The sequence below is a fragment of the Cynocephalus volans genome, chromosome 9 (assembly GCF_027409185.1).
Source record: "Cynocephalus volans isolate mCynVol1 chromosome 9, mCynVol1.pri, whole genome shotgun sequence".
Lineage (NCBI taxonomy): Eukaryota > Metazoa > Chordata > Mammalia > Dermoptera > Cynocephalidae > Cynocephalus > Cynocephalus volans.
Window position 1 is genome coordinate 103,968,947 of NC_084468.1, and position 25,049 is coordinate 103,993,995.

At 39.6% G+C, this 25,049-nt stretch overlaps 1 protein-coding gene across 4 annotated transcripts in view; it reads right to left on the bottom strand.

The window, feature by feature from the left end:
- The window catches only part of SEC24D (SEC24 homolog D, COPII coat complex component), a 103,087-nt gene extending 92,860 nt beyond the window's left edge, over positions 1-10,227 (bottom strand). For 3 of the 4 annotated variants that reach the window (XM_063108007.1, XM_063108004.1, XM_063108008.1), the window contains exons 1-2: positions 10,016-10,222; positions 7,677-7,835 (exon numbers count right to left, since the gene is read on the bottom strand). In XM_063108007.1, the coding sequence (XP_062964077.1) occupies positions 7,677-7,794 (118 nt within the window). In that variant the 5' untranslated portion in view covers positions 7,795-7,835; positions 10,016-10,222. Of the gene's footprint in view, positions 1-7,676; positions 7,836-10,015 lie in introns of all 4 variants that reach the window. The other variant, XM_063108006.1, reaches the window with a different exon arrangement.
- Positions 10,228-25,049: the final 14,822 nt, after the last annotated feature.

The following is a 25,049-nucleotide window of genomic DNA, read 5'->3' on the forward strand; positions in this document are numbered from 1 at the left end:
ATTCTCGTTTTTTAAGTAAGTTAATACCAATTTTCATAAATAACCCTCATATATATGTGTAGAGAATTAAGGAACAGTTCTGATACACACAGCATTTCCGTTATAAACCAATCTTACTAAAATGTGTTCTCCCTTTTATTTTTGGAAATCAACGCTATAGCGATCATTCAAATTCATTCTTATCCAGCATTCATTTAACATGTCTTTGAGGCACTTATGAAAAAGACAGCCATGTAAACAAATAATTACAATGCCAGATGATGAGTTACAATATCCAGAGGGACTACCTAACTCTTCCTGAGAGAATCAAGAAGAGTTCAAAGAGGAAGGACTGCTGGAGCTGAATCTTGAAGGACAAGCAAGAGTTTTCTTAGTATCGAAGACAAGATAAGGGATCTCAGTTAGAAGACAAAGCTTGAACAAAGGCATGAGGGAACATGGAATGATCAGAGCCTGGCAAAAGGTTCAGTGTGGGGAGATTGTGGGGGAAGGCCAGAGTGGAGTTGTCCAGGTTGGTCAGGGTCAGAATGCAAAGTCCTGCATGCCATTTGGACCATCCCCAGAGCAAAGGGAAATCAGTATCATTGTTATCTGCAAAGTCATAGTCTTCCCCAACCACATTATTGGCATTTTCAAAAATGATCAGACACAAAGAGAATCAGGTTCTTTATAGACCGGTATGAGGATTTTAATAGGAAAGGAACACCACACAGTCAGAATGAACTAACTGTGCTTATGCCAAAAGAAAAATACCTAAAATCACAAATTGGTGCTTAATACAGTGGCAGATGCTATAGACTAGTTTACTCAACACCAATTCCAAGCCCTTTCTGACTTGTCTTTCTGTATGGTCCTGAGCTGGAAAGGTTGAAACTCCATTTACTAGACTTTCTTCAAACTTGATTTGCCGTGTGCTCTAAATTAGGCAAAGCAAAACATCTCTGGGAGACTCAGGCCAGCCTGGCAGCAGAGATGGCTCTTCTGGGGTAGAAAAGTGGTGACTTCTGGTGGAATGGTCCTGTGTGGGGTGTGCATGTCTATGGACAACACAGTCCTAAGTCTGGTTCTACACCTTTCTCTACTATTCTGTTTACTTCCTGACACCCTTTAACAAATCCCTTTTCTACTGGAGGGGATTCTGTTATCAGCAAAGGAACCCTGACCAAAACACCACCACAGAAATTCTTTGAATTTGGCCCTGGATCTGATAAACTAAAAACAAAATTAAAAACCACCTGTTGGGGATGGGGGGGGTTACCTAAAATAAACAAAGATAAGCTCCCCATTATATGGCCTGAAGCCATGCTGGGTGGTATACCTACATAAGCTCCACATAAGGTATTAGGTACCTTACCACCACCCCCACTGCCCCTGGCCTAGTTCCAGTACATTATCACTTCTTGCCTCTCAGTTTCCAGACCAATGGTCCTCAACCCGGGGTGATTTTGCCCCTGAAAGGATGTTTGGCAATGTCTGGGAAATGTTTGGTTGCCATGCGGGAGAGGGGTACTCCTGACTGATATTTAGTAAGTTAGGGGCCAAGGATCTGCTGAACATTCTACAATGCACAGGACAGCACCGCCCCCACAACACACACACACACACACACACACACACACACACACACACACATATACACACACACACACACACACAGAGCAAAGAGTTAGCTCGCCCCAAATGTCAATGGTGCAAAGGTTGAGAAACCCTGCTCCAGAGAGCAGTATGCCCAGCCCCAATTCTTTCTCCAAGATTTCTACAGGGCAGTTTAGCTCTTTCTAAAATGCACATTGGATTGTGACCCTTCCCAGTTTAACACTTTAGTGGCACCCTACTGCCCCTAAAATAAAGTCTAAATTCCTTAAGATGGTCCCACTTTCCACTCCAGAAAAATCTGTCACTGCTCACCCCAGCCATGCTGAATGTCTTGCAGGTCCTCGAAAGTGCCACCTCTCCAACCCCAGCGAGTTGCCCCTCAACCTAGCAACTCTCATTCACCTTTCACGTCATTCCCTTTGGGAAGTTTCCCTTCACCTCTGTCTTGATTAGCTGCCCCTGCTGCACGCTTCCATACCACCCTCCGCTTCCTTCATGATAGTGAATTGTAATTGTCAATTTACTTAATGTATTTCCCACTAAATAAGTACTATAAAGATTCAGATTATGTTTATTTTATTTGTTATATCATCACAAGTATTTTCCTTGCTCAATAAATCTGTGTAATTTATTACTGCATAGCACTAGCATTACAAAAACACAATTAATAGGCATAAATGGAGATATGTTCTGTGAGAAATACAAAGCAAGAGTTAGCACTGGCCACATCTACGGTAAATAGATACTGCAAGGAACTACAACTAGGTAGCCTGTGTCTGTCAGAAAACCAACAAAAGGATGACGAAAAGACTCGACAAGAAGACACATAATGACTGAAAATTAAGCCGTCTAAGGTTATTCAGCACAGAAAAATAAAGGCTGGGATAATTTAGTGAAAGCATTACATAGTATGTAATTAAACAAAAACACTTTAATTTACAGAAAAGTATATTTACACAGAGTATGATAGCCTGTAGATTCATCTGAGAATTGAATAAGGAGAAAGAGGTATAAATTAAAGCATGAAGAATTTAACCCAACAAAGACAGCTTTTTAAAATATTGGTAAATACCAGAGTGCTTTGCTAATGAATGCTGCTGCTTGTGATTCACTTCATTCACTGAATAAACATTTATAATTAGCTTGGTTTAGCTATTCTACAATGTACACATATTTCAAAACAACATGTTGTACATGATATATATAATATTTATTTGTCAATTAAAAAAATTGTTAAAAAAAACATTTTTTGAGTGCCTTCTCTGCTCCAGCCACATCTATCATAACACAGTATGGTAAAAACATAGAGGCCTGTGTAAGTGTTAGGAGAATACAAAAGGAAAAAAAGAATTTATAAATAAGCTTGGTCAGAAATATCTGCAAGCACGAAACTTGAACTAGACTAAAGGAGAAGTGTGAGGATAAACCCTGTTAGGAGAAAAACTTGAAAGCCTGGCTTGATTTTCTGGCAGTGTAGGGTGCTAATCAGAGAGCAAGTAAAACTAGCCTCCAAATGACAGTAACTTAGTATCACTGGAGTAATAGGTATGGGAATGGGGCAGATGAACTGAAAAAAAGAAAATGGGTAAAAGAATGAAGGCCTAAAGAGCTTCAAATAAAAATAGGGGGATGGCCAGTTAGCTCAACTGGTTAGAGAATGGTGTTGTAACACCAAGACCAAGGATTCAGATCCCTGTACTGGCCAGCCACCAAAATAAATAAATAAATAAATAAATAAATAAATAAATATATATATATATATATATATATATATATAAAAAATAAAATATAAAAATAATATATATTATTATATTGATTATTATATATTACATAATAATAATGATATAAATACATTATATTTATATTAATTATTTTATAATAATGATAAAACTATATATAAAACAATATATGTAAATACATATAAAACTATACATATATATATTTATGTATACATAAAATAGGGGCAATGAGAAGCCATTAAAGGTTTTAAGCAAAGGAAAGTTCAAATTAAGATATACAAATGGCCAACAGACACATGAAAAAATGCTCAACATCACTAAGCATCATGGAAATGCAAATCAAAACCATACTGAGATATCATTTCACCCCAGTTAGACTGGCTGTTATCAAAAAGACAGAGAACAACAAACGCTGGCAAGGATGCAGAGAAAAGGGAACACTTCTATGCTGTTGGTGAGACTGAAAATTAGTACAGCCATTAGGGAAAACAGTATAGAGGTTCCTCAAACAACTACAGATAGAACTGCCATGCGATCCAGCAATCCCACTGCTGGACATATGTATTAGTCCATTTCTGTTGCTTACAACAAAATACATGGAACTGGGTAATTTGTAAGAAAATGAAATTTATTGCTTACAGTCTCAGAGGCTAGGAAGTCCAAAGTCCAGGAAACACATCTAGCGAGGATCTCTTGGTGGTGGCAACAGTGACCCAGGGATCTCACATGGCAAAAAATGGAGGAGCAGAGAGAGAATAACCTCTCATATGCTCTTCTTTTCAGGCCCCCAGAACCAAGCCCCTGACCACCACTATTAACCCATTCACTGTGGCATGGTCCTACAATCTAATCACCTCTTCAAGGCCCCACCTTTCAATTACCACAATAGGATTTCCTACCCTCAACAGTTAACAGTGGAGATTAAGTCTCAGTGAGGTTGGGGGGTGCACCCAATCTACAGCAGTATATACCCAAAGAAATGGAAATCATCATGTTGAAGGGTTACCTGCACTCCTGTGTTTATCTCAGCTCTATTTACAATAGCCAAGAGTTGGAAGCAACCTAAAGGTCCATCAATGGGTGACTGGATAAGGAAAATGAGATATACATACACAGTGGAGTAGTAATCTGCCATGAAAAAGAATAAAATTCTGCCTTTCACAGCAACATGGATGAACTTAGAGAAAATTATGTTAAGTAAAATGAGCCAGGCACAGAAAGAGAACTACCACATAACCTCACTCATAAGTGGGAGCTAAAAAATAAAAAAGAAAGAAAAATACAACAACCATAATAATACGTTGAATTTTCAAAGGAAAGAACAGAACTGAGGCCACCAGAGGTGGGAGAGGGGGAGAGAGGGGGGGGTTAGTGAGAAATTGGTAAAAGGCCACAAAAAATTATCCATTGTGTAATGCTGAATATACTAATTATCCTGATTTGAGCATTACATATTGTACACAGGTATTGGTATTCAGTACAATGCCCCACAGATATGTACAATTATGTTTCAATAAAAAAAACTCCAAGGAAATCTGAATAAATTAGGAACTCTAGTAAACAATAATACCTCAATATTTATTCATTAATTATAACAAATTTACCATTCTAATGTAAGATGTCAATAACAGGGGAAACAACAGTATCTGGTATATCAGAATTCTCTGTGGTATCTTCACAATTTTTCTGCAATTCTGAAACTGTTTTAAAAAACAATGTTATTTTTGAAAAAAGCAGAAGAGTTCATACAACGTTATTTGTAATAGTGAAAAAAACTGAAAGAACCCCAATGATCAATAAAGAAATTGTTAAATTTTTTTTAAAAAGAGAGAAGTCCAAATTAGATTTACATGCTATGAAAGAAATCTCTGGCTTGAGTGATGGTTTGGAGAAAGGCACTATTGGAACGAGAGATAATAGTTAAGAGACCATTTTAGTAAGCCAGACGAGAGATGGACGGCTTGAACAAGGAGAGTGACAGGAGACAGAAAGGAGGAAGCAGGTAGGAAAGATGTGTACGATTATTTACTCCAAAAGGATGCGGGAGACCAATCAGATTAAGGAAGGCAAAAGGGAGAGAATTTTCTTTAAACAGTGAAAGTTTCTGATGGGGATCACTAAATAAACAATGCACGTGATGAGATATGGAATGCCAGAAAAAATAGGTTTCTATGAGAGAATACTGAATTTTTTTGGACATGATGAGTTTGATGTGCCTAAGTAAACAGGTGGGTAATTGGAAATATGGGTCTGGACCTTAGGAGAGACATCTGGGCTGCAGAAATAGATCTGAGAGACAAGCGTTTCGTGTGGAATGATGACAGCTCGGGGAAAAATCTAGAGTGGGAGAATAGAGGTGAAGATAGAACACAGGGAGAAACAGCAGCACTTAAGCATCATACAGAAGAAGGAGGGCTCCTTTGAAAGAGATCCAGAAAGCAGCCAAGAAAAGCAACAAAAGGATAGTGTCATTGAAACCAAAGGACAACAGAATTTTGTAAAAATGAGAGCAGTAAACAGCGTCAAATACAAAAGAGGACAGACAGGTCAGGGTCTACTGCAATCAGTAATAATAGGAGGACACCACTAACCCTGGTGAGAGAGGTGGAAGGTTGGGTGGGGTGACCCATGGAGGGAAAGAAAGGCAAGGGCAGAGGGTCTCTGAATAGGGTGAGTACTTTCTTGAGAAGATGGCTGTGAAGAGAGGAAGGAAGGGTGAATTATTCTGAGTGTTATACTTAGGTGTGTATGAGAGTGTTGTTTGCTTTCCTGAGGGACCCAGGTATGATTCCTGACTCGACTACATGCCAACTCTGTGACCTTGGACAAGTCATATTATTTCAGACATTCAGTTTTCTTAGCTGCAAAAGAGGGCTAATAATCTACTGCAGAGCATTGTAGGAGGATTAAATAAGATCATACACATAAAGCTTTAGGACCAGTTTTTGATATGTGGTAAGCACCCAAAAAAGAGTAATTTATAATTATCATTATGTATAAATGCTGAGGATGAATGAACCACAAACAGAAACTGAAAAAAGATAGGGTAATGGTTCCTACAGGATCCAAGGAGGCAAGATTATAAATGATGGGGAGGATTGGCCCTAAACAAGAGGAGGAATGCCTCACCTGAAGGTCTTTAAAAATTTGGAGGAGACTAAATCATAAGACTAAATCATAACAGGAAATTCACAATTTCAGAGCATCTTCTACAGCAAACTGCATGTGGTCACTAACATAAAGCCTCCCTGCAAAGCTTTCCTCAGCCCTTGCTGACTGTCCTCTGTACATGCTACTCAGTGCAGCCAGGATCTAGATATATGAGCTAGTCCCAGTGAGCCCTAGGAGTTACTCATTGATTTATATATGGCCCATTTCCACAATGGATTGTCATTATACATAAATGATTTATCATTTGTCTAGGACCAATCCTCCCCATAACATTAATAATCTTGCCTTTCTGGATCCTACAGAAACCATTAACCCATCTTTCTCCAGTTTCTCTCTGTCTGGTGGTTTATTCCTCCTCAGCATTTATATATAGTGATACATCCATTGTGTGGATTTGAGTTGAACTCCCCAGTATTCTCTCAGGAGCCTAGGAACTGTCTCACCCAAATATTTTCAGGGAATTTGGGACCATCAGATCTGAAAAGAGCTATTATTAGCTTCATCCCTGTCTCCTGAAGTTTGGTCCCTCTCTTTGATAAAAAGGAGTCAGTCGACCTCATGGTGTCAACTGTCATCAGAAGGATATTTGTCAGTCCCACTCCATTACTCCTTTTTTCCCCACCTCTGCCCCTAAAGCCAAGATTCTCTGCTGGGTGCTATATTTTAAAGCAACCAATATTGTTCAATAATGATTTCAAGAAAAGGTCATGTTTTTCTTGTTATTATTACCAGTGCATAACCTTTAGTATGCAAATCTAACAGTACTTTTCCAGTATCAAAATTGATTTTATAATATTATTATCCAAACCACCTTAGTGCATATATATATATATTATATATATATGTAAAATTCATTTTTTATTGAGTGTTTACAATAACCTCACACCACTAATTAACAGCAAGAACAAGTCTAACAGTAAAAATAAAACACTCAGGAAAGCTTTTTTTGTTTTAGTCTATATTCAAAAACCAATCTTGTATTCCATGCAATAACCAAACTGGTGATACAGGTTTCTGCTATTAGAGCCTTTTCCAAATGATCCTATAATATCAAGCCATTGTATCATATAATGATCAATCAACGCTTTCAAAGCTCCTCTTTCAGAATATCTTATGTTTCTGAGCCTGAGTAGCAAATAATCAGATACATGTCAAAATAATGCACTTTACCTGGGGGAGAAGCTGCGTGTGACGGATCCCCATAGTGCCCGTAATGAGGTGGTGAAAGGCCTATTCCAGGCTGGGACTGAGAATAGGGGGGTGTAGCCACATAACCTTGTTGACTCATTATGAAAATATCATTCCAAAGGACAGTTCTACAAAATAACCCTGCAACAGAAAAACAAAAAACATGTCAACAAGAGGGTTTTAGTCACTTAATGCTATTAAAAATATAAACACTGTTAATAAGTTCTTCTGATGGTTTGAGGAAAAGTACAATTATCAGGTACATGAGACATCTTCATATCATACAATATATCATATCATTATTCCCTAAAAAGGCTCTTTGGAACACAGTAAATCACTTCCACAGTTCTTGGCAAATTCTCAGGCGTGAAACCTGAATAACAACTGCCAAACACTTTTTCACTGGAAGCCTGAAGTGTTTCACAGGTAGTCTCTGATAAGGAATCCTACTATTTTGTGCTTTTGGTTTCCATTGCCACATCTCAGCACAAAGCACACCATGCCATTCAATTGACTGACCACAACTGTCAGTAGGCTACAATCAGATGTCTTATGACTTGTGTCTTTCTAGTGCTCTTCTAATTAGCAATTTTAATCTAGTAGCTAGAACAAAGAGTAATCATAGCCCAACATATATAGCAGAAGATAAAGTTGATAATGGATTTATTGTATAAGTCATAATTAGACCAAGCCAGGTGGCAACTATAACCATTTGAGAGTTGTCAGTGGTTTCTCAAAGATGACAGAATTTCTTTCTGATCTAAGTGATATCACACCTCTACAAACATATGCACCTATATTTAAGGACCTAAGAAAAAAAGCATAATTTCATATGTGTGTAGGCAGACACATTCACAAATATAACACAACCATCTTGATTCTACTCAGAACCCAAACATCAATTTGCTTTAAATTTTCCATTTTTTCCAGGTTTTCACAAAATAAGAGACATTTCATAGGACTGACTATTTTCAAAAAACATTTTATAACAAGATAGAAAATGCTCTGAATCCTAGCATGAGAAGTGAGTTTTCGTTCCCTGTCTGCCAATATTCAGCTGTGTGACACGGAATAAGCTGAAAAACCTCTCTGGGCCTCTATTCCCTCTTTTAGAAAATGAAGCCCCCAAGAGCCTTTCCAGATATAAAACAATAATTCTACAATTTCTCTCCAGTTTCTTCACCCAGCACCGGCATATTCTTCCTTTTGTTCTTTTATTTGCTGCCTCTGAAGGTAGAAGATTGTTACTCCCTGCTGACTTAGAATCTGTCCATATTCAGGAAAGGTATTTCCAATATAAAATGTGAAGCCTAAACTTTTTGGTTTGGTTTCTTATATTAAACTACAAGTTTCCAAAATAAAAGTGACGGAGTAAAAGTATTGTAAGATCATCTTCTGCTCCTTGGACAGGAGAACTAAAAAGAGGAGAGAGGCAGGCAGAGGCCTCTGGTCCACTTTGTTCCTGACAACACTTATTCCCTCCTCCCACTTAGCAGACAGAGACGTGGCAGCCTGAGCTTTGGTCCAGCTCATCCAACCAAGCACATTTAGGAAGTCAGCAGCACGCACACCCCTAAGCGGCAGCCTGTTGCTGAGCGACAGAAAAGAAAGGCAGAGATGCTCACCCCCAAGAGCAGGAAGCTCTTGACTGGCCCTGCGAGGAATTTGCTTCCTCATGCAACCTAGTTTGCCACGTCAAACTTCCTCACATACAGAACCAAGTTACAGAAACCTGACTCAGCTTCTAGCGGCGACATGGCAGAAAGCCACTTGGCATGAGCAGGCCTAGGATCGAAATCTGGGGACTCCAATCCCAGAACGGCCCCCAGTCCACTGTCATCCGGCAATTAGAGCCAAGGTGCGCTTCTCACCCTTGAAGAAGTTCAGATTTGGCCAAATCAGGTTCACTATCAGGATATCCCTAAGCTTAAAGATACAGTTGCCATTTTTACTATGAACATTTCGAACGCTCCCTTCCTCCAAGAAAGAGAAAATTAAGTTGATGCGGAGACGAGACCCCGCTGGCAGTGGCACTGGGATACCGTGGCTACTGAAGACCCTGCCCAAGCACTTCCAAGAACAACGGCGGGGGCTGGAGCGGGTAAAAATGCCCACGCCCACCTACCCCCCTTCCCGCCCCATTATTAAACCGCACTAAAAGTCTAAAGGAGCAAAGGACGGGGTCTCCTCCCGCTACCCCCGCCACCGGTGAGCATCCAGCTTCGCTGCACCCCTCCCCCGGGCCGCGCACCGCTCCCCACTCCAGCTGCGCCCGGGGAGGGGCTGTCCCGCCGCCGCGTCGGGGCCGGGCGCGGCATTACCTAGTCCCCGCTCCCGCACGCCTCCGGGCTTCCGAGAGCCTCTGGCTGTGCTCCGAGTGCCGGTTGCCCTCGAGGACCCAGCTCCCGCTGCGGCCGCTGCTCCCGCCGCGCCCTTTCCCCGGCCGGGTGTCCCCACACGCTGGTCTCACGCACCTAGTTGTAGCTGGGCTGGGAACTGCCACGTCAAACTCTCTCCCGGCTGCGCGCCCCCGGCGCCGAGCCTCGGACCGGCCGTCGCGCTCCCGCCTGCGCACGCGCACAGGCACCGGCAGCGGCGGGGGCGGGGCCACCAAGCCTGGTGGGTGTGCTGGCCGCGCTTGCTCCCTGTTTTCTCTTTTTGCCTTTTTCCGCTCCTTTTCTTTTCTTTTCCCCTCACCCCTCCTCCAACAGGTCAAAGACTTTCACGTCGCTGCTAAATCAGAGCAGTACGTTCACCGCGGAACCCCGTAGGAAGGAGGGGAGCGTGTATAAAGGGTTCATTCATTCTTCCATTCAACAGGTTGCAGTTCCAGCTATTCATTCATAACATATTACCCGATTCACTATATTTCAGGTACCGCACTGCCGATACATGCGGCAAAGTACACGATCCCGGACTTCAAGGAAATAACAGTTTAAAGGCGATTCTGGCACGTGTACACGGACAATTAGATGACGCACTCGTGCAGTGCACTACCCAGGAAGGAACGCCCAAAGCAGCCCGGCAGCGAGTAGAAGAGGGGGCGGGAAAGACGTCCCAACTGGAAGTATGGGAAGAGGTCTCTCCATTAAAGCTGGGGTTGCTAGAGCTCTGTGTACTCCTTCAATATATGTCTACATATTTCTCTCTGTGAGGTAGGATGGTGATCCCACCCCAAAACAGAAATCTCCACACGTAAAAGCAGCCTTTTACCCCTCGTATTGCCAGAAACAGTTGAGAAATAAAGGCAACCTATGTGAGACCTGGAACTTGACTATCTTGCCCTAAAATCAGGACCATATGGCTGGTTTTCCGTCATCCCCCACTGCTAAATAGAAAGGCCTTCAGCCAACCCTAGCTTTGGTGTAGCTACCACGTTGTCAACCTTACAAAATAAAGTCATCCCAGTGTTTTTGTTTTCAAAGTGTTACTTTCTTCTGGGTTACAAGAAAATAAAAGCTACTTAACAAACACCTTTACTGCCCTTCGGGTATTAATACCTTTAACGCCTGAACTGCCTAGGTAAAAACTTACATAGGGATGTTTCTACTGCTGAGATGCTATATTAATTGTGAAAGAATTTTAAGTCATTTCAGTGCTGAGTATTTATGGTTCCTTTCCCTACTTTTAAAAGATTTTAAGGTGGGATGTCCTGCCTACATACATCCAGCTTCAACACTGGTCAGGTTTGAAAATCCACGTTGAAAATTTCGTTTTTAATTGCATTTTATGTTCTCAATATGATGAAAAGCGTGGAGGTTTACAAGTTTTGTCCTGTGTTGAAGCAGTACAGCATGTAAGAGCAATGAAAGAAGTTGGCATGTCACAGCTATGTCGCAGAGAGAGTGACAACTATGACACAAAAATAGGAAAGAGTAGAGTCAGTTGGAAACGGTCACACCACGTGATGACCTAGTTGGCTTGTTGTTCATATAAAGCCCCTAGATTTGAATTGTAAATTCATCCTCACCTTTTGCTCAGAAACCAAACATCTGGGACCAGGACAAACAATTTGTGTTTTCAGTTCTGAGACAGTTTTAAATTCATAAATGTTAAAGCTGGATGGGAAATTAGAGATAGTATTCAACTCAATATTCAGTGAAGACTGAATTCAATCCAATCATTTATTAATAGTTTAATAAACTGAAGCTTATTCAGAAAACAAAAATGACTTAATAGTCCTAGTTAGTTGGAAGTCATGTCTTCTGATTCTAATTTCAAAGGTCTTTTCACCTCCCTATGTAATTTTCCTTTTCATACTACTCTTATTTGTAATTCTCTATTAACTAATTCTGTCTTTTTCTACTGTGAATGCCTTATATTAAAGATCTCAGATAACTAAAATATTAGCTGACCACACAGTTCTACCAGCAATTGGAGTTACTAATTACAAATCTCATTTTCATATGAAATGGCCTTCTGGTCTTGGTTTGCCTCCCTTGTGCTGGCCCCAAGTGCCCATCCCTTAATTGACCAATACCTGACCTTATTCCTATGGTTGGGTCACTGGCCTTCACCAGACAAGGTCAGCCTGGATTCCCAGCCTGCCTTGGTGTGAGCTGTCCTGTTGCCACCTGCGCTCAACCTCTGATGTTCCGTATGTGATTAACTTGGTCACCCAGGTAACCATACCCTAATTGAAAAGTGAGGTCACAGAGAATGCCCCTGTGCTGGGGTTCTGTGTTCTTTAGGGTATTTCTAACTTTAAAATGAAAAGAAAGCAGAGAGTCAACTATGCATAAGACTATGTAGAAAGAGAAGGAATTCTCTGATGATACTCAGGGTTCCTTCTAATTGGGAGCCTTTTGAAGGTCAGAACTATGATGCTCTAAGCTTTTATGTAACTTAAAAAGTTTGGAGGTTTCTGATTCCAAAGCTGAAAACAGTTTTAATAAGGTTTATTTTTTTAAAAATTAAAAATGGCCAAACCTGAAATATTTTAAATACCCGAAAGCACAGTAAATAAGGCGAATTTAAATGGGGGTTTGGGGAAGGATACATAGTAGGCAAAGCTGAGCAGCAACTACTAACAGTAATGACAGAGTACAAAAGTTCATCAAGGCCCAATTCCAGGATGTTTCTAGAATTACTATTTGAATAGCTGGAATATCTTGCTCTGAGTAGACTATGTCACTTATAACTTAAGCCACAGAGTGGGCAATGTGACATCACATTGCCAATTCAAATTGACAGGTTTGAATCCTGACAGTATCACTTACTACTATCTGCAAATTTTATTTATTCAACAAGTGTTTATTAAGTACCTACTATAAGCTGGATACTGTACTAAGCACTGTGAGTAGAAAGTCGGATGAGACACTGCCCTAGCTGTCAAGAGTTCATGGAATAGTAGAGATCAAGAAACTATGGTGCATGGGTACTATCTTGGCCCCTACCTGTTTTCATGTAGCCTTTGAGCTAAGAATTGTATTTATATTTTTAAATAGTTGGAAAAAATCAAAAGAACAATATTTTGTAATGCATAAAAATTATATGAAATTCAAATTTCAGTATCCATAAAGTTTTCTGGGAACATGCTCATGTTTTTTATTATCCATGAGATAATAAAATTATTATCTTATAAACAACTACTAAGAGTAGTTGTGACAGAGACCACAGGCTTGCAAAAACTAAAATATATACCACCAAGACCTTTACAGAAAAAGTTTGCCAACCCCTGGTCTGGTAGGACCTACAGTTACAATATAGTTATCATTCTACGAGGAGACAGAGGTTGCCATGGGAATATCTAAGAAGGCACACTTAACCCAAACTTGGAAAGTGATATATCTCCCTGGTGGAGGTGACACCTGAGCTGGGGCCCTGAAGACAGGAATAAATGAGGCCAAAAAAGGGGTGAAGGGCAGTAGGAATAGCATGAATTAGTCAAGGAAGATGAGGAGCTTGGGGCATTCTGAGGAGGTTAGCAGTCCAGAAGAGCTTGAACGTGGCTTTCCAGAGGAGGGTGCAGAGGAATGAGATCCAGCAGGTAGGCTAGGGTAGCTCCTGGTCCCTGGAAGGCACTGGAAAGGCAATGAAAGATTTTAATCATGGGCATGACACAATACATTTTTTTTTCCAGAAAGATCAGTCTGGAGTTAGTAAAAGGATGAAGGAAAAGAAGGGGCAAGTAATGGAGTGAAAACCAGTTAGGACACTGTCAGCTAAAATCCCAGTGAGAAAACAAAGTGGTCCAAGTAAAGGTGAGGATGGGAGGTCGGATGGAGAGGATAGACCAGTTGAAAAGAGGTTTATAAGGTGGATCAGTAGGAATGGATACAAAAAAATAGGGAAAGAGGGGAAGAATAAGGACCACCACTCCCAGATTTTTGACCTGGCAGAATTGGTAGATAAATGATAGAGCTACTTAAGAGGTTAGGGAATCAGGAACAAGTACAGATATGGGGAGGGGATGGGTTCACTTTGGGGTAAATTTGTTTAGAGGTATCTGTGGGACATCTGAGTGGAGATGTCCAATCACCTGTTGGATTTATATGTCTGGAGCTATGGGAGGGATCTGAACTGGAAATAAGAGAAGGCAGTTGGTAATGAAGATTTCAAAATCAGTCTTGCAAACAAGATTGGGCTCTGCAGTCAGACCAAGTCATGATTTCTGGTTCTGCCACCTACTAGCTGTGTGTACCCTCTCTTTTTTTTTTTTTTTTGTCTTTTTTGAGACCGGCCACACTGCGCTCAGCCAGTGAGTGCACCGGCCATCCCTATATAGGATCCAAACGGGCGGCAGGAGCGCTGCTGCGCTCCCAGCGCCGCACCTGCCCGAGTACGCCGCGGGGCCGGCCCCTATGTGTGTACCCTCTCTAAACCTCAGTGTCCTCATCTGTAAAAATGGGAGGAATAACCTGAAATGTTGTTGGGATTAAATGAAATAATACAGGTAAATCTCTGTACAGTTTGGCACATCATAAGTGCTCAATAATGTTATAATGATGGCATCATCATCATAATCACCATTATTAATAGCATGTATGTCATAAATGAAGCCATATAAGTCTAAAGATGAAACCCCAGGCAACCCCAAAATGGATATACTTTCTTTCTTTCTTTTTTTTTTTTTTTTGGTGTATGACCACAATAACAGACAGAAATTTAGAAAATTCACAAATGTGTGGAAATTAAACAACAATCTCCTAAATAAACAATAGGTAAAAAGAAAAATCACAGGGAAAGTAGAGAGTACCTTGAGATAAAAGTCAAAGCGCAACCTATCAAAATTCATAGGATGCAGGGTTCATGCAGTGCTTAGAGGAAAATTTATGCTTGTAAACACGTATATTAGAATTAAGAAAAATCTCAAATCGATAATGTAAACATCTACCTTAAAAAAAATAGAAAAAAGAGCAAACTAAACCAAAAGCAAAAATAAATAGGAAATAACAAAGATTACAACAGAAATATATGAAATAGAGAATTAGAAAACATTAGAGAAAAACAACAAAACCAAGAGTTGATTCTTTAAAAAGATCAACAAATTTGCAAACCTTTATGTAGACTAAGAAAAAAAGAGAGAAAACCGAAATTACTAAAATCAGAAATAAAGCGGGGGCATTATTACATTGTCATTATGGTGTTTTGTGGTGGTAAGATTTAGTTTTTTTCTCTTGCTCATTTGCATTTTTGTTCTACTACTGGGTTTTGTTCTTATGTATTCATGTAGTGATTGTCATTTTTCAGATACCAGATGCAGGACTTCCTTGAGGATTTCTTGTAGGGGTGGTTGTGTGGTGGTAAACTCCCACAGTTTTTGTCTGTCTGGAAAATACATTATTTTTCCCTCATTTGTTAAGAATAGCCTTGCTGGGTAGAGTATTCTTGGCTGGCCATTTTTTTTTCTTTTAGCATTTTGAATATATCATCCCAGTTTCTTCTGGCCTGTAGAATTTCTGTTGAGAAGTCTGCTGTTAGTCTCATTGGGTCTCCCTTATAGGTGACTTGACACTTTTCTCTTGCTTCTTTTAAGATTCTCTCTTTGTCTTTGAGCTTTGCCAGTTTGACTTTAATGTGTCTTGGAGAGGATCTTCAGGACTGAATTTGTTTGGGGATCTTTGAGCCCACTGGATCTGAAGGTGCATGTCTCTCCTTATATCTGGGAAGTTTTCCTTTATTATTTCATTGAATAGGTTTTCCAGGCCTTTTCCTTTCTCCTCTCCTTCTGGAACACTCATAATTTGAATGTTTGTGCATTTAAAGTTGTCTGCTAGCTTTCTTAGATTTTCTTCATTTTTTAAAATTCTTTTTTTCTTTTTTCTTTTTTTTGTCTGCCTGGGTTGTTTTGAAAAGACTGCCTTCAAGATCAGAAATTCTTTCTTCTGCTTGTTCTAGCCTGGTGCTTATGCTCTTGGTTGTGTTTTTTATTATGTTGCGTGAATCTTTCAGTTCCATGAGTTCTGCTACATTTTTGTTTAAGATATTAATCTCTTTGTAAATTTCCTCCTTCGTATCCTGGATATTTTTTCTCATTCGCTGTGTTGTCTGACTGGGTCTTCTCATATCTCAGTGAGTTTCCTTAAGATTGTTGCTTGCAATTCCTTTTCAGTCATTTCAAGGGTTTCCTGCTTTACAGTGTCTGGTATTTGAGAATTACTGTGTTGTTTTAGTGGTATCATATTTTCTTGGGTTTTTGTATTTCTAGTATCTCTACATTAATGTCTGGTCATCTGGGAGAGCAGTTGCTTCTTCTATTACTCTGGAGTGGGCTTTGAGAAGGGAGACATCCTCTTCTTTTTCTGGTCTCTGCTGGTGATTCTCCTTGTGTTAGTGTAGTCGAGGGTCTGGTGGGCTGACTACATGGTGGCTGTGGCTACTGCTGTGGCATCAAGCCATTTTTGCAGCAACTATGGCTGTGGCAGTGGCTGTGGTGGGCTACCTGTGTGTAAGTGGTGTTTTTGGCATGCTTTCTTGCCTGCTTCTGAGTGGAGGGGGCTTCCCTTGACTCCTGCCTAGGACCCCAGGCAATTCTGTCTTGCCTGCCTCTGGATGCACTTTCTAAGCTTGCTAAATCTTGGCTTACTATTGTAAATTGGGGACATTACATTGTGATAGTGAATTGAATGAAAAAAAGTGTTATGGAACAAAGTAAAAAGTAGACTAGGGTCAGGAGGATTGCAAATGCCAAGTTGGCAGTGGGTAGTATTACATGGGGTAGTTAGGGAAGGCTCTTGGAACCATGTGGGAGTGCCACTCAGATCTCCCTTTAAAATAACCTGCTCCAAAAAAATGCAATTGGCTGACTCAGATCTTTCTGCAAGATAACCTGCTCCAAGGAATGTAAGTGGCTGACAACCTTCAGCTGCTACCTCTTTGGATCTACTACAGCATTCATCCCAAAGCCACACTCTCTCATCAGCTCCCAGTCAATGACTGAGCATGGTGGGGGCACTGAAGTCAGAGCATTTTTGGCCAGATGGAATATCTCTAGTAGGAAAGTTTTGCTCTAGGGCTCCCATTGCCCCGGCCAAGAGTTTCTCAGAGCTGCATTGCTATCTGAGGCTCATCCCACATAATCTTCCTTCCTTCCCTCTCTGTTTTCACAGGTATTGGATTTGCATTGCACTTGAAGACTTCCTCTCCTACTTCTGTTCCCTCTCTCATCTATTCTTCACAGGTCTTTCCACCAATAAACCTCTTATATGTCTACTTCCATGTTGGTATCTGCTTTTCATGGGACCAGAGGTGACTCAGCCTCATAGAGAAGGTGAGATTTGAACAAAGCTTTGAAAGAAGTAAAGGAGTTAGCCATGCAGATCATCTGGGGAAGAGCATTCAGGCAGAGGGGAGAGTCCCAAAGCATTCCAGTGTCAGGAAGTAGGGTTCATGGCATGTTCCAGAAACAGAAGGATGGCAGTGAGGCTGGAGCAGAAGGAATGAGGAGAAAGTTGTAGGAGAGGAGGGCCAAGAGGGAAAGGGGGGTGGGGACAGATCATGTAGGATCCTTAGGTCATTTTCAAGTTGGTTTTCACTCTGAGCGAAACAGGAGTCGTTTCAGGTTTTGAACTGAGAAGTGGCATGATTTGACTCATTTTTCAATATTTTTTTTTTACTTATATAGGAGACAGCATGTCTTCATAAAGAATTTGATGTTTAGAAAACATTTGTTTTATAAAGTCTCACTGGGATTTTAGGCTTCAGAAATGTATCCTCCAATCAATCATTTGGTTTCACACAGGTTTTCTTGGTCACAGCCAAGATTTGAGGAGCAGTAGTAAATGTTTAATAACCTTCTATAAAAGCAGATGGAAAATTGATTTGTGACTGCTGCAAGGCCATAGTTCTGTGTTCATGGCTCACCACTTACTCCTGCCACATTCCTGGGGACTTGAAAGACTCTTCAGCTGATGAAGTGAATAAGAAGTGATGAGTGTTTTCATTGCACTGGTTTTCTTGATTGCTCTAAGAAGGCAGAAGACCAGACACTTAAGAGAATGTGAATAAAATCCAATTTTTATGTAAGAAAATGCTTATAAAGAAGATACCCTGTCCTTCATAACATTGAAGGCTTTTTATGTAATATTCTATCGCAAATGTTTCCCTTTTTGCTATTAGGCTTGAATTGAGAAATAAAAATTACTTGGTAAGAAATAGAAATGGTGCTAACAACCTAATTGAAGTAGATCATTGACTATATGATCATTGATAGGAATAAATGATGTTCCTTTGATTCTTTCCTCACACCCACTTAATAATTACCTGGAAAAATAATGCAATACTGCCTTGTTGTTGTAAATAAAAAATATCAGAAATGTAGATTTTGGAATATTATATGTGTGGCAAAGACTACTAATTTTTCCAGACTATGCATTCTTCTGAGTTTTAGCTGGCATGCAGCTACCTTGCCAGGGGCTGCAGCCCCAGCCTCCCCCACAGCTGGCTGGTAGCTTTGTGGCTCATGGAACAGAGTGAATATGATGTATGCAACTTGTTTGTCTTGTTTTTAAAAGTCTCATCCTGCATCTTTCATTTTCCTGCAAGCTGGAATGTAGATGTGGTAGTGATGAAGCCAAATTAACCATCCAGATGAGGACAATCCTCTAGGACTGATGGCAAGAAATAAGATTTTTTAAAATCCCAGTCCCTCGTTGTCTCCACAAACAAAACCACTTACCCATCTTGAACCTCATGTCTACCTCTGATCTGATACATGAGGGAAAAATAGACTCTATGTAGCTTGAGCCACTGATTTTGGGTGGGAGAGAGATCTCTGACAGTAAATTAGCATACTTTAAAAATTAGTATATGTTTTAAATTAAGCAATAAATTACTACTTATAAATTGTAACAGAATGAATCTATCATAAGAAACAAACAAAAACAGATCATAGTCTACCAGAGTACAAAGGGGACTATGGATAAGACTGAATCAACCACAAAGGGGAGAACATGTAGACAGTTTGGTGATTCTATTGTTTTAATGGGGCCCTGTAGTAAAAACAAGCTCTGATGGGTGGAGTTTTCTTCTGAAGGGAGCTGATGTTTCCAGTGTTGATCTAAATGGATAGTGTTTCATTGGCCAAGAACAAAGGTGACTTTTCAGAGAAAGGAGAGGTTTCCCTTTCCTCTTCCATCTTAGATCTAAAAATTGAGTCTAGACTCAGAGATACAGAGAAATCTGCAACTATGCCAGTTGAGGATGTAAGTCTGGAGAGCTAATCGTGGACACACAAAGACAGGTCTCAAGCCAGTGCTGCCATTCATGGCAACAGTGAGAATGGAAACCCATTTCTGGGGCAACCCTGTGTAGTAGTGCCTTTCAGCCTCACAGGGGCAGTTCCAAGTTTCATCTCTACTAAAAAGAGTCAAGAATTTCTCTTTAGACCCATGGGGACAGGATTCTCTCCCATTATAGGCCTGAGAAGCGGAGGAGGCCTGGCCAGAGTAGAAGAATCTGAGGATTTCATTCATAAGCACACATAATTCAGCACCCTGGGGAGCCTTCAAAAATCACTGCATCACCCTGAAGTGGGGACTAAATTCAGTGAACTGGTAAGGGCTTGTCCCATTGCATGTATTATATAGTACATATATTTCATATATATAATATATATTTTACATATGCTATATATTTTTATATGTATAACATATATGCTATATGTTATATAGTATATATATTTATATTTCAGAAACAGATGATATTTTATTTCCTCCTGAAAAAATACTTTTTTTTAGATTTAGGTTTTCAATCTTGTTTATAGGTTGAGAATTTTCTCATTTGGTGCAATGGAAGGTTCAATATTTGTTCTGATAACTACTATAAAGAAAAGCTACAAAAATCAAATCAATATTATTGCCATCAAGATAGACAAAAATATTAGGGAAACAGATTAGCATTACAGATACTAATATATTTTCAATTGATTTTTGACAAAGGTGTAAACAGACTTTTCACCAGATGGTGCTGAGACAATTGGATATCCACAAGCAAAAAAATGAACATCAATTTCTACCTTGCACCATATAAAAAAATTAATTCAAAATGAAATATAGACCTAAATGATAAACCTAAAACGTTAAACTCAAGATCACAAAGATTTTCTCCTGTTTTCCTCTGGACACTTTAAAGTTCCAAGAGGAACAAAAACCTATGTCCATACAAAAGTTCATACACAAATGTACATAAGAGCTTCATTTGTCATAGCCAAAAACTGAAATTAACCCGAATGTCTATGAACAGGTGAATAGATAAATTGTATCCACACAATGGAATATGCAACAATGAAAAGAAATGAACTATTGGTACATGCAACAAATGGACGAATCTCAAAAAATAATTATGTTCAATAAAAGCCACACACAAAAAAGAATACATTGTATGATTCCATTTACATAAGTTTCAAGGAAATGCGAACTGATCTATAGTGACAGAAAGTAGATCAATAGTTGCATGGAAATGAGAGAGCAGAGAAATGTTGGAGGGAGAGGTTACAAAGGGGAAAGGGAATTCATCATCTTAATTGTGGCGGTGGTTTTACAGGTATATATATAAATATGTCAAAATGGATCAAATTCTGTATGTCAACTATGTACCGTTTATTGTGTTTCGATATACCTTAATAAAGCTGTTAACATTTTTTCATTGAACTTATTATTTTTTTCTAGAGTCATGATAGTTTGCAATATATATTAAGATTTTCCAGCCCAGAATATAATCTGTTGTTTGCTTTGCCTTTGGGCCCTTCAGTAAATTAGTATAGGGTGTTTTTTTGTTTTTGTTTTTAACATATAGGTCCTATATATTTTCTTTTAACTTAAATCTTGACTATTATCTGTTTTACATGAGTTTGCTTTTTCTTTCCATTTCTGTCTCTATTGTGTATTACCAGTGTGGACTGAAATCAAGGATGTGAAGGCAGAAATGATCTTATAAAAATTTACTGAATGCCAAGCTTGAGAATTGACCTGGGAAACACAAGTCAACAGATTCGGAAAGTGCTCTCAAATCTGCTACAAGCGAAGGCATTTTATAACAGAGTTTCAAAAGGGAGTTTCAAAAGGGAGGAGAAAGTTCCAAGCACAGTTGTCCTTTTCTCACGGAACACAAGAATCACAATACTGATTATACCACAAGAACCAAAAGCGTCTACGTGTAGCCTGAAGTAGAAGCTTTATGCTTCAGCTATTCTTAACAATATCTAAATGGTTTATTCAAAACCAGCAGGTTGTACATTAACTAATGTCAGCAGTTCTAACCTCATATATTGTTTATCTTAAGAACAAGATGTCAACATTGAGTTCATGAAACTTATCCCAAGGCAGCAAGTTTGGGAAAACCTGCTTCATTTTTAATATTTCCTTCATCACTAGTAAAGAAAAAGCTATTGATTTTTAAATATATATACTTATATGAGTAACTGATCAAGTTACCAAATTCTCTTTTTTACTATGTTACTTTAAAATTGTAATTTTGGGGTTTTCTAGGTACACAGCCATATCACCAGCACTGCATTTTTCTATTCCAGTGCTTTTACAAATTATTTTATTTAAATACTCCACTCACTGGAACCTCCAAAATAATGATAATTAATAAACTTGATGGTGGACATTTCTGTCTGTTTGTGCTCTTAAAGGAAATGACTTTGGCATATGTGTTTAGAATGATATTTTAGATAAAGATGGTATGCTGGTAAATTTTGTGTCAACTTGACGGGACCGTGATATCTGTTTAAACATTATTTCTGGATGTGTCTGTGTAGGTATTTCTGGAAGAGACTGGCATTTAAACTGGTGGACTGAGAGTAAAGCAGGTGATCCTCCCCAATGTGGATTGGCATAATCCAATCTGTTGAGGGCCTGAATAGAACAAAAAGGCAGAGGAAAGGTGAATTCACTCTCTGCCTGACTGCTTGAGCTAGAACATTGATCTTTTGTCCTCAGCACTCTTGGTCCTCTGGAGAATCCTAACACAGGTGATTAGCATGGCAAATATAGAGCACCTGTTCTGCTCACTTTCTTTAGGAGAGTAGAAAGCTAAAACTACATTATCCGGAATTTGTTGCACTGGGTTTTTATTTTACTCTTTGATGTTTTTCTGTATTTTACAAATTTTCTACAATGAACACATAATTAACTTGTCCAAGTGCACATTGCTGGTAAATGGCCAAGCCAAGTATACTCAACTAGGTGAAATCCTAGATGCCTAAACTATCACACTGTTCCAATGAGAGTGTTTGCTGGATGTATTACCATGTTGTAATTGCATTAGATTTCTAAATTTTATTTGCATTATCTATTTTACCCAGAAGCTTTAGTGAAGAGGGCAGCTGGCATACATGCTTGTACTTGTCTTTTGATGATCTTAATACTGTATATTCTTTGGCTTTGCAGCTTTCAGCCCTGTTCACTTGTAACAAATACTACATGTTGCTATTAACATGGTCATTTTTGTTCCTACTTTGCGTTGGGAAAAATAGGAAAATGTCAGGGCCACTCAGATGTTCAGAATCTTGCCGAGCATTTGCTGTAAATATCCTCAGGTGTTCCTTGTTACTGCTTAATGTAAGCTGTGTATGGGCACCCAGGTGTCCAGGGTTGTGGACTTAAGTATAAAAGACTAACAGCTCTGCTCTGCAGCGCTTCTCAGAACTCTCAGAAAAGCGACTAGGACAGTTGCTCCTAGGTCTGAATAAAACCCATTCATTTTCTATACCCACGGCTCCCAGAACCCTTTTTTTTTTGTTTTTCCTGTTATCTAGCTGACAGACCTGCGTGTGGAGGGTTTGTAACCCAATCTGTGCAAAACTCGAGGGGTCTGTAAGCCCTAGCTTTACCCTTTGTTACAAAGAAAGCTACTTATTTGTTGAAGAGGGGTAATTTCAATATTTAAGATGCCAATTTTGCCCTCCCTACTCTTACACTTGAGGTATGCCTCTACCAGGTATTAATGTCCTACATGAGGTTGGTTCTCTGCTTAACATCACCTACATTTCATGGAATAACCAAATATCACAGTTGGAAGGAGCCTTAACTAGCCCAACACTTTTGTTCCCCAGATAGGCAAGCTAAAGTTCAGAAAGTCAAGCTCACAGTCACATAGGTTTTGGAAGAGCTTAGACTAGAAAGTAAATCTTGTGATTTACACTCCAGTGCCTTTTCCATGATTCCAAATTCTCTCCATATTTTCTATACTTTTCTTTCATTAAAAAGCCTCCTTTAAGAGTTAACTTTAAATTGTAACTGCATTTCAGGAAGATACTTTGAAGACAACTTTAAAAACAGAATAAGCTAAAATATATGTACGTTACCGGGTTGTAATTGCATTAGATTTCTAAATTTTATTTGCATTATCTGTTTTACGCGGAAGCTTTAGTACATGTGTACATATGCATGCAGACACATGCTCTCACCCCCACCCCCACCCCACTCTACCCTCCACCCCCCACAGAGACCAGACAGGGGAGGAGAGGGAAGGGGAGGGGAGGGAAGGTCTTCCATTTATCGCTTACTTTAACCCAACATAGAATGGAAAAGAGAGGCGGGAGAGGAGAGGACAGGGGAAGGGAGGAGAAGAGGGGCTTCCATTTATGGTTTACTTAAACTCAATGCTGTACAGTCCTTGATTGCCTTGGAATTTGGCTCTCATCTTCTGCCTTTCTAGGCTCTATGCCTTCTTTTTGTGGCTTGGATTCACTGTTTCCAAGTAAGCCAAGGGAAGGTGCAAATCTGTAGCATGATGCTTTAACTGTAAAAGTCAGTTCTTCTGCTACCACACTTTGACTTTAAGATCTCATCTTTACATAAAGCAGGCACGAAGTGTCTGAGTGGGGAGTAGATGTTGGGAGACCAACCTGTTCTCCTCAGGTAGGATCATTTTTCCATTTACACTTTTACAGAGGCAAGACAGCCTCCTTCCTGAGAGCTAGCCTTCCTTTTTAAATTTAGGTTGAAAGCTAGCCTTCCTATTTAAATGTAGTACTAATATTTTCAGCTGTATTGTTCCCACCATAGTTTTAAACCATTTTTAACCCCACTAAAGTGACCATATAGCTTACAATGGAAAAGAATATTTTAAACAGAAAAACAAATGGTTTATCAGAGATTTCACCACTTTTTTATAAAACTTTTTCTTCAGTAAGTCTTTTTTCAATTGTAATAATGTATTTAATGCAATGTCTAAAGTATTATTTTAATATGTGATCAATATAAAAATATTAATCAAGTATATTTTTTAGTACTAAATCTTGGAAATTTACTCTGTATTTTAAGCTTTCCGCACATATCAGTTTAGACCAGCCACATGCAAGGGGCATAGTAGCCACACATGGACAGTGACTGCCACATTCCAAGTGCAGCTCTGAGGACTCTGATTCCCCTGACATAAGGGAGGTGAAGGGCCTGAGCCCTCCTTTTCTGCCAGAAGTGAGTGAACACCCTCTCCCCACCAACACCTCCCCTAAGGCCCAAGAGTGAGAGAGATGGTCCTCTGAGAGAGAGAGGATGGCTGCAAGCAGAAGGTGTCCAAAAGTAGGCCACTGCTTGCTGCTTGCTGCCCATCCGACTTCCAAAGATTTACAAACAAAGCATGAATAGGGCCCCAGGAGGAGGAATCCCCACCTCTTCAGATCTGTCCTCAGCCTTGACCTTCAGAACTTAGAAGTGGAGAAAAAAGATAAAAGGCAAACTTCTTATTTTGCAATTTGGCCTTTGCCCTAATGGTCAGGCTGTGGCTGTCTGTTTTCCATGGTGGTGTGGGACACTGTGTGAGCTTAAGCACCATTTACATACATACATATCTACATGCATTTCTGTATAACTCAACATTATCTAACAAGACATTCAATTTTAAATGAGAGGAAAATGGAATCAGCCTCTATAGGGTGCGTACTGTTTGCCAAGTAACTCATAATCA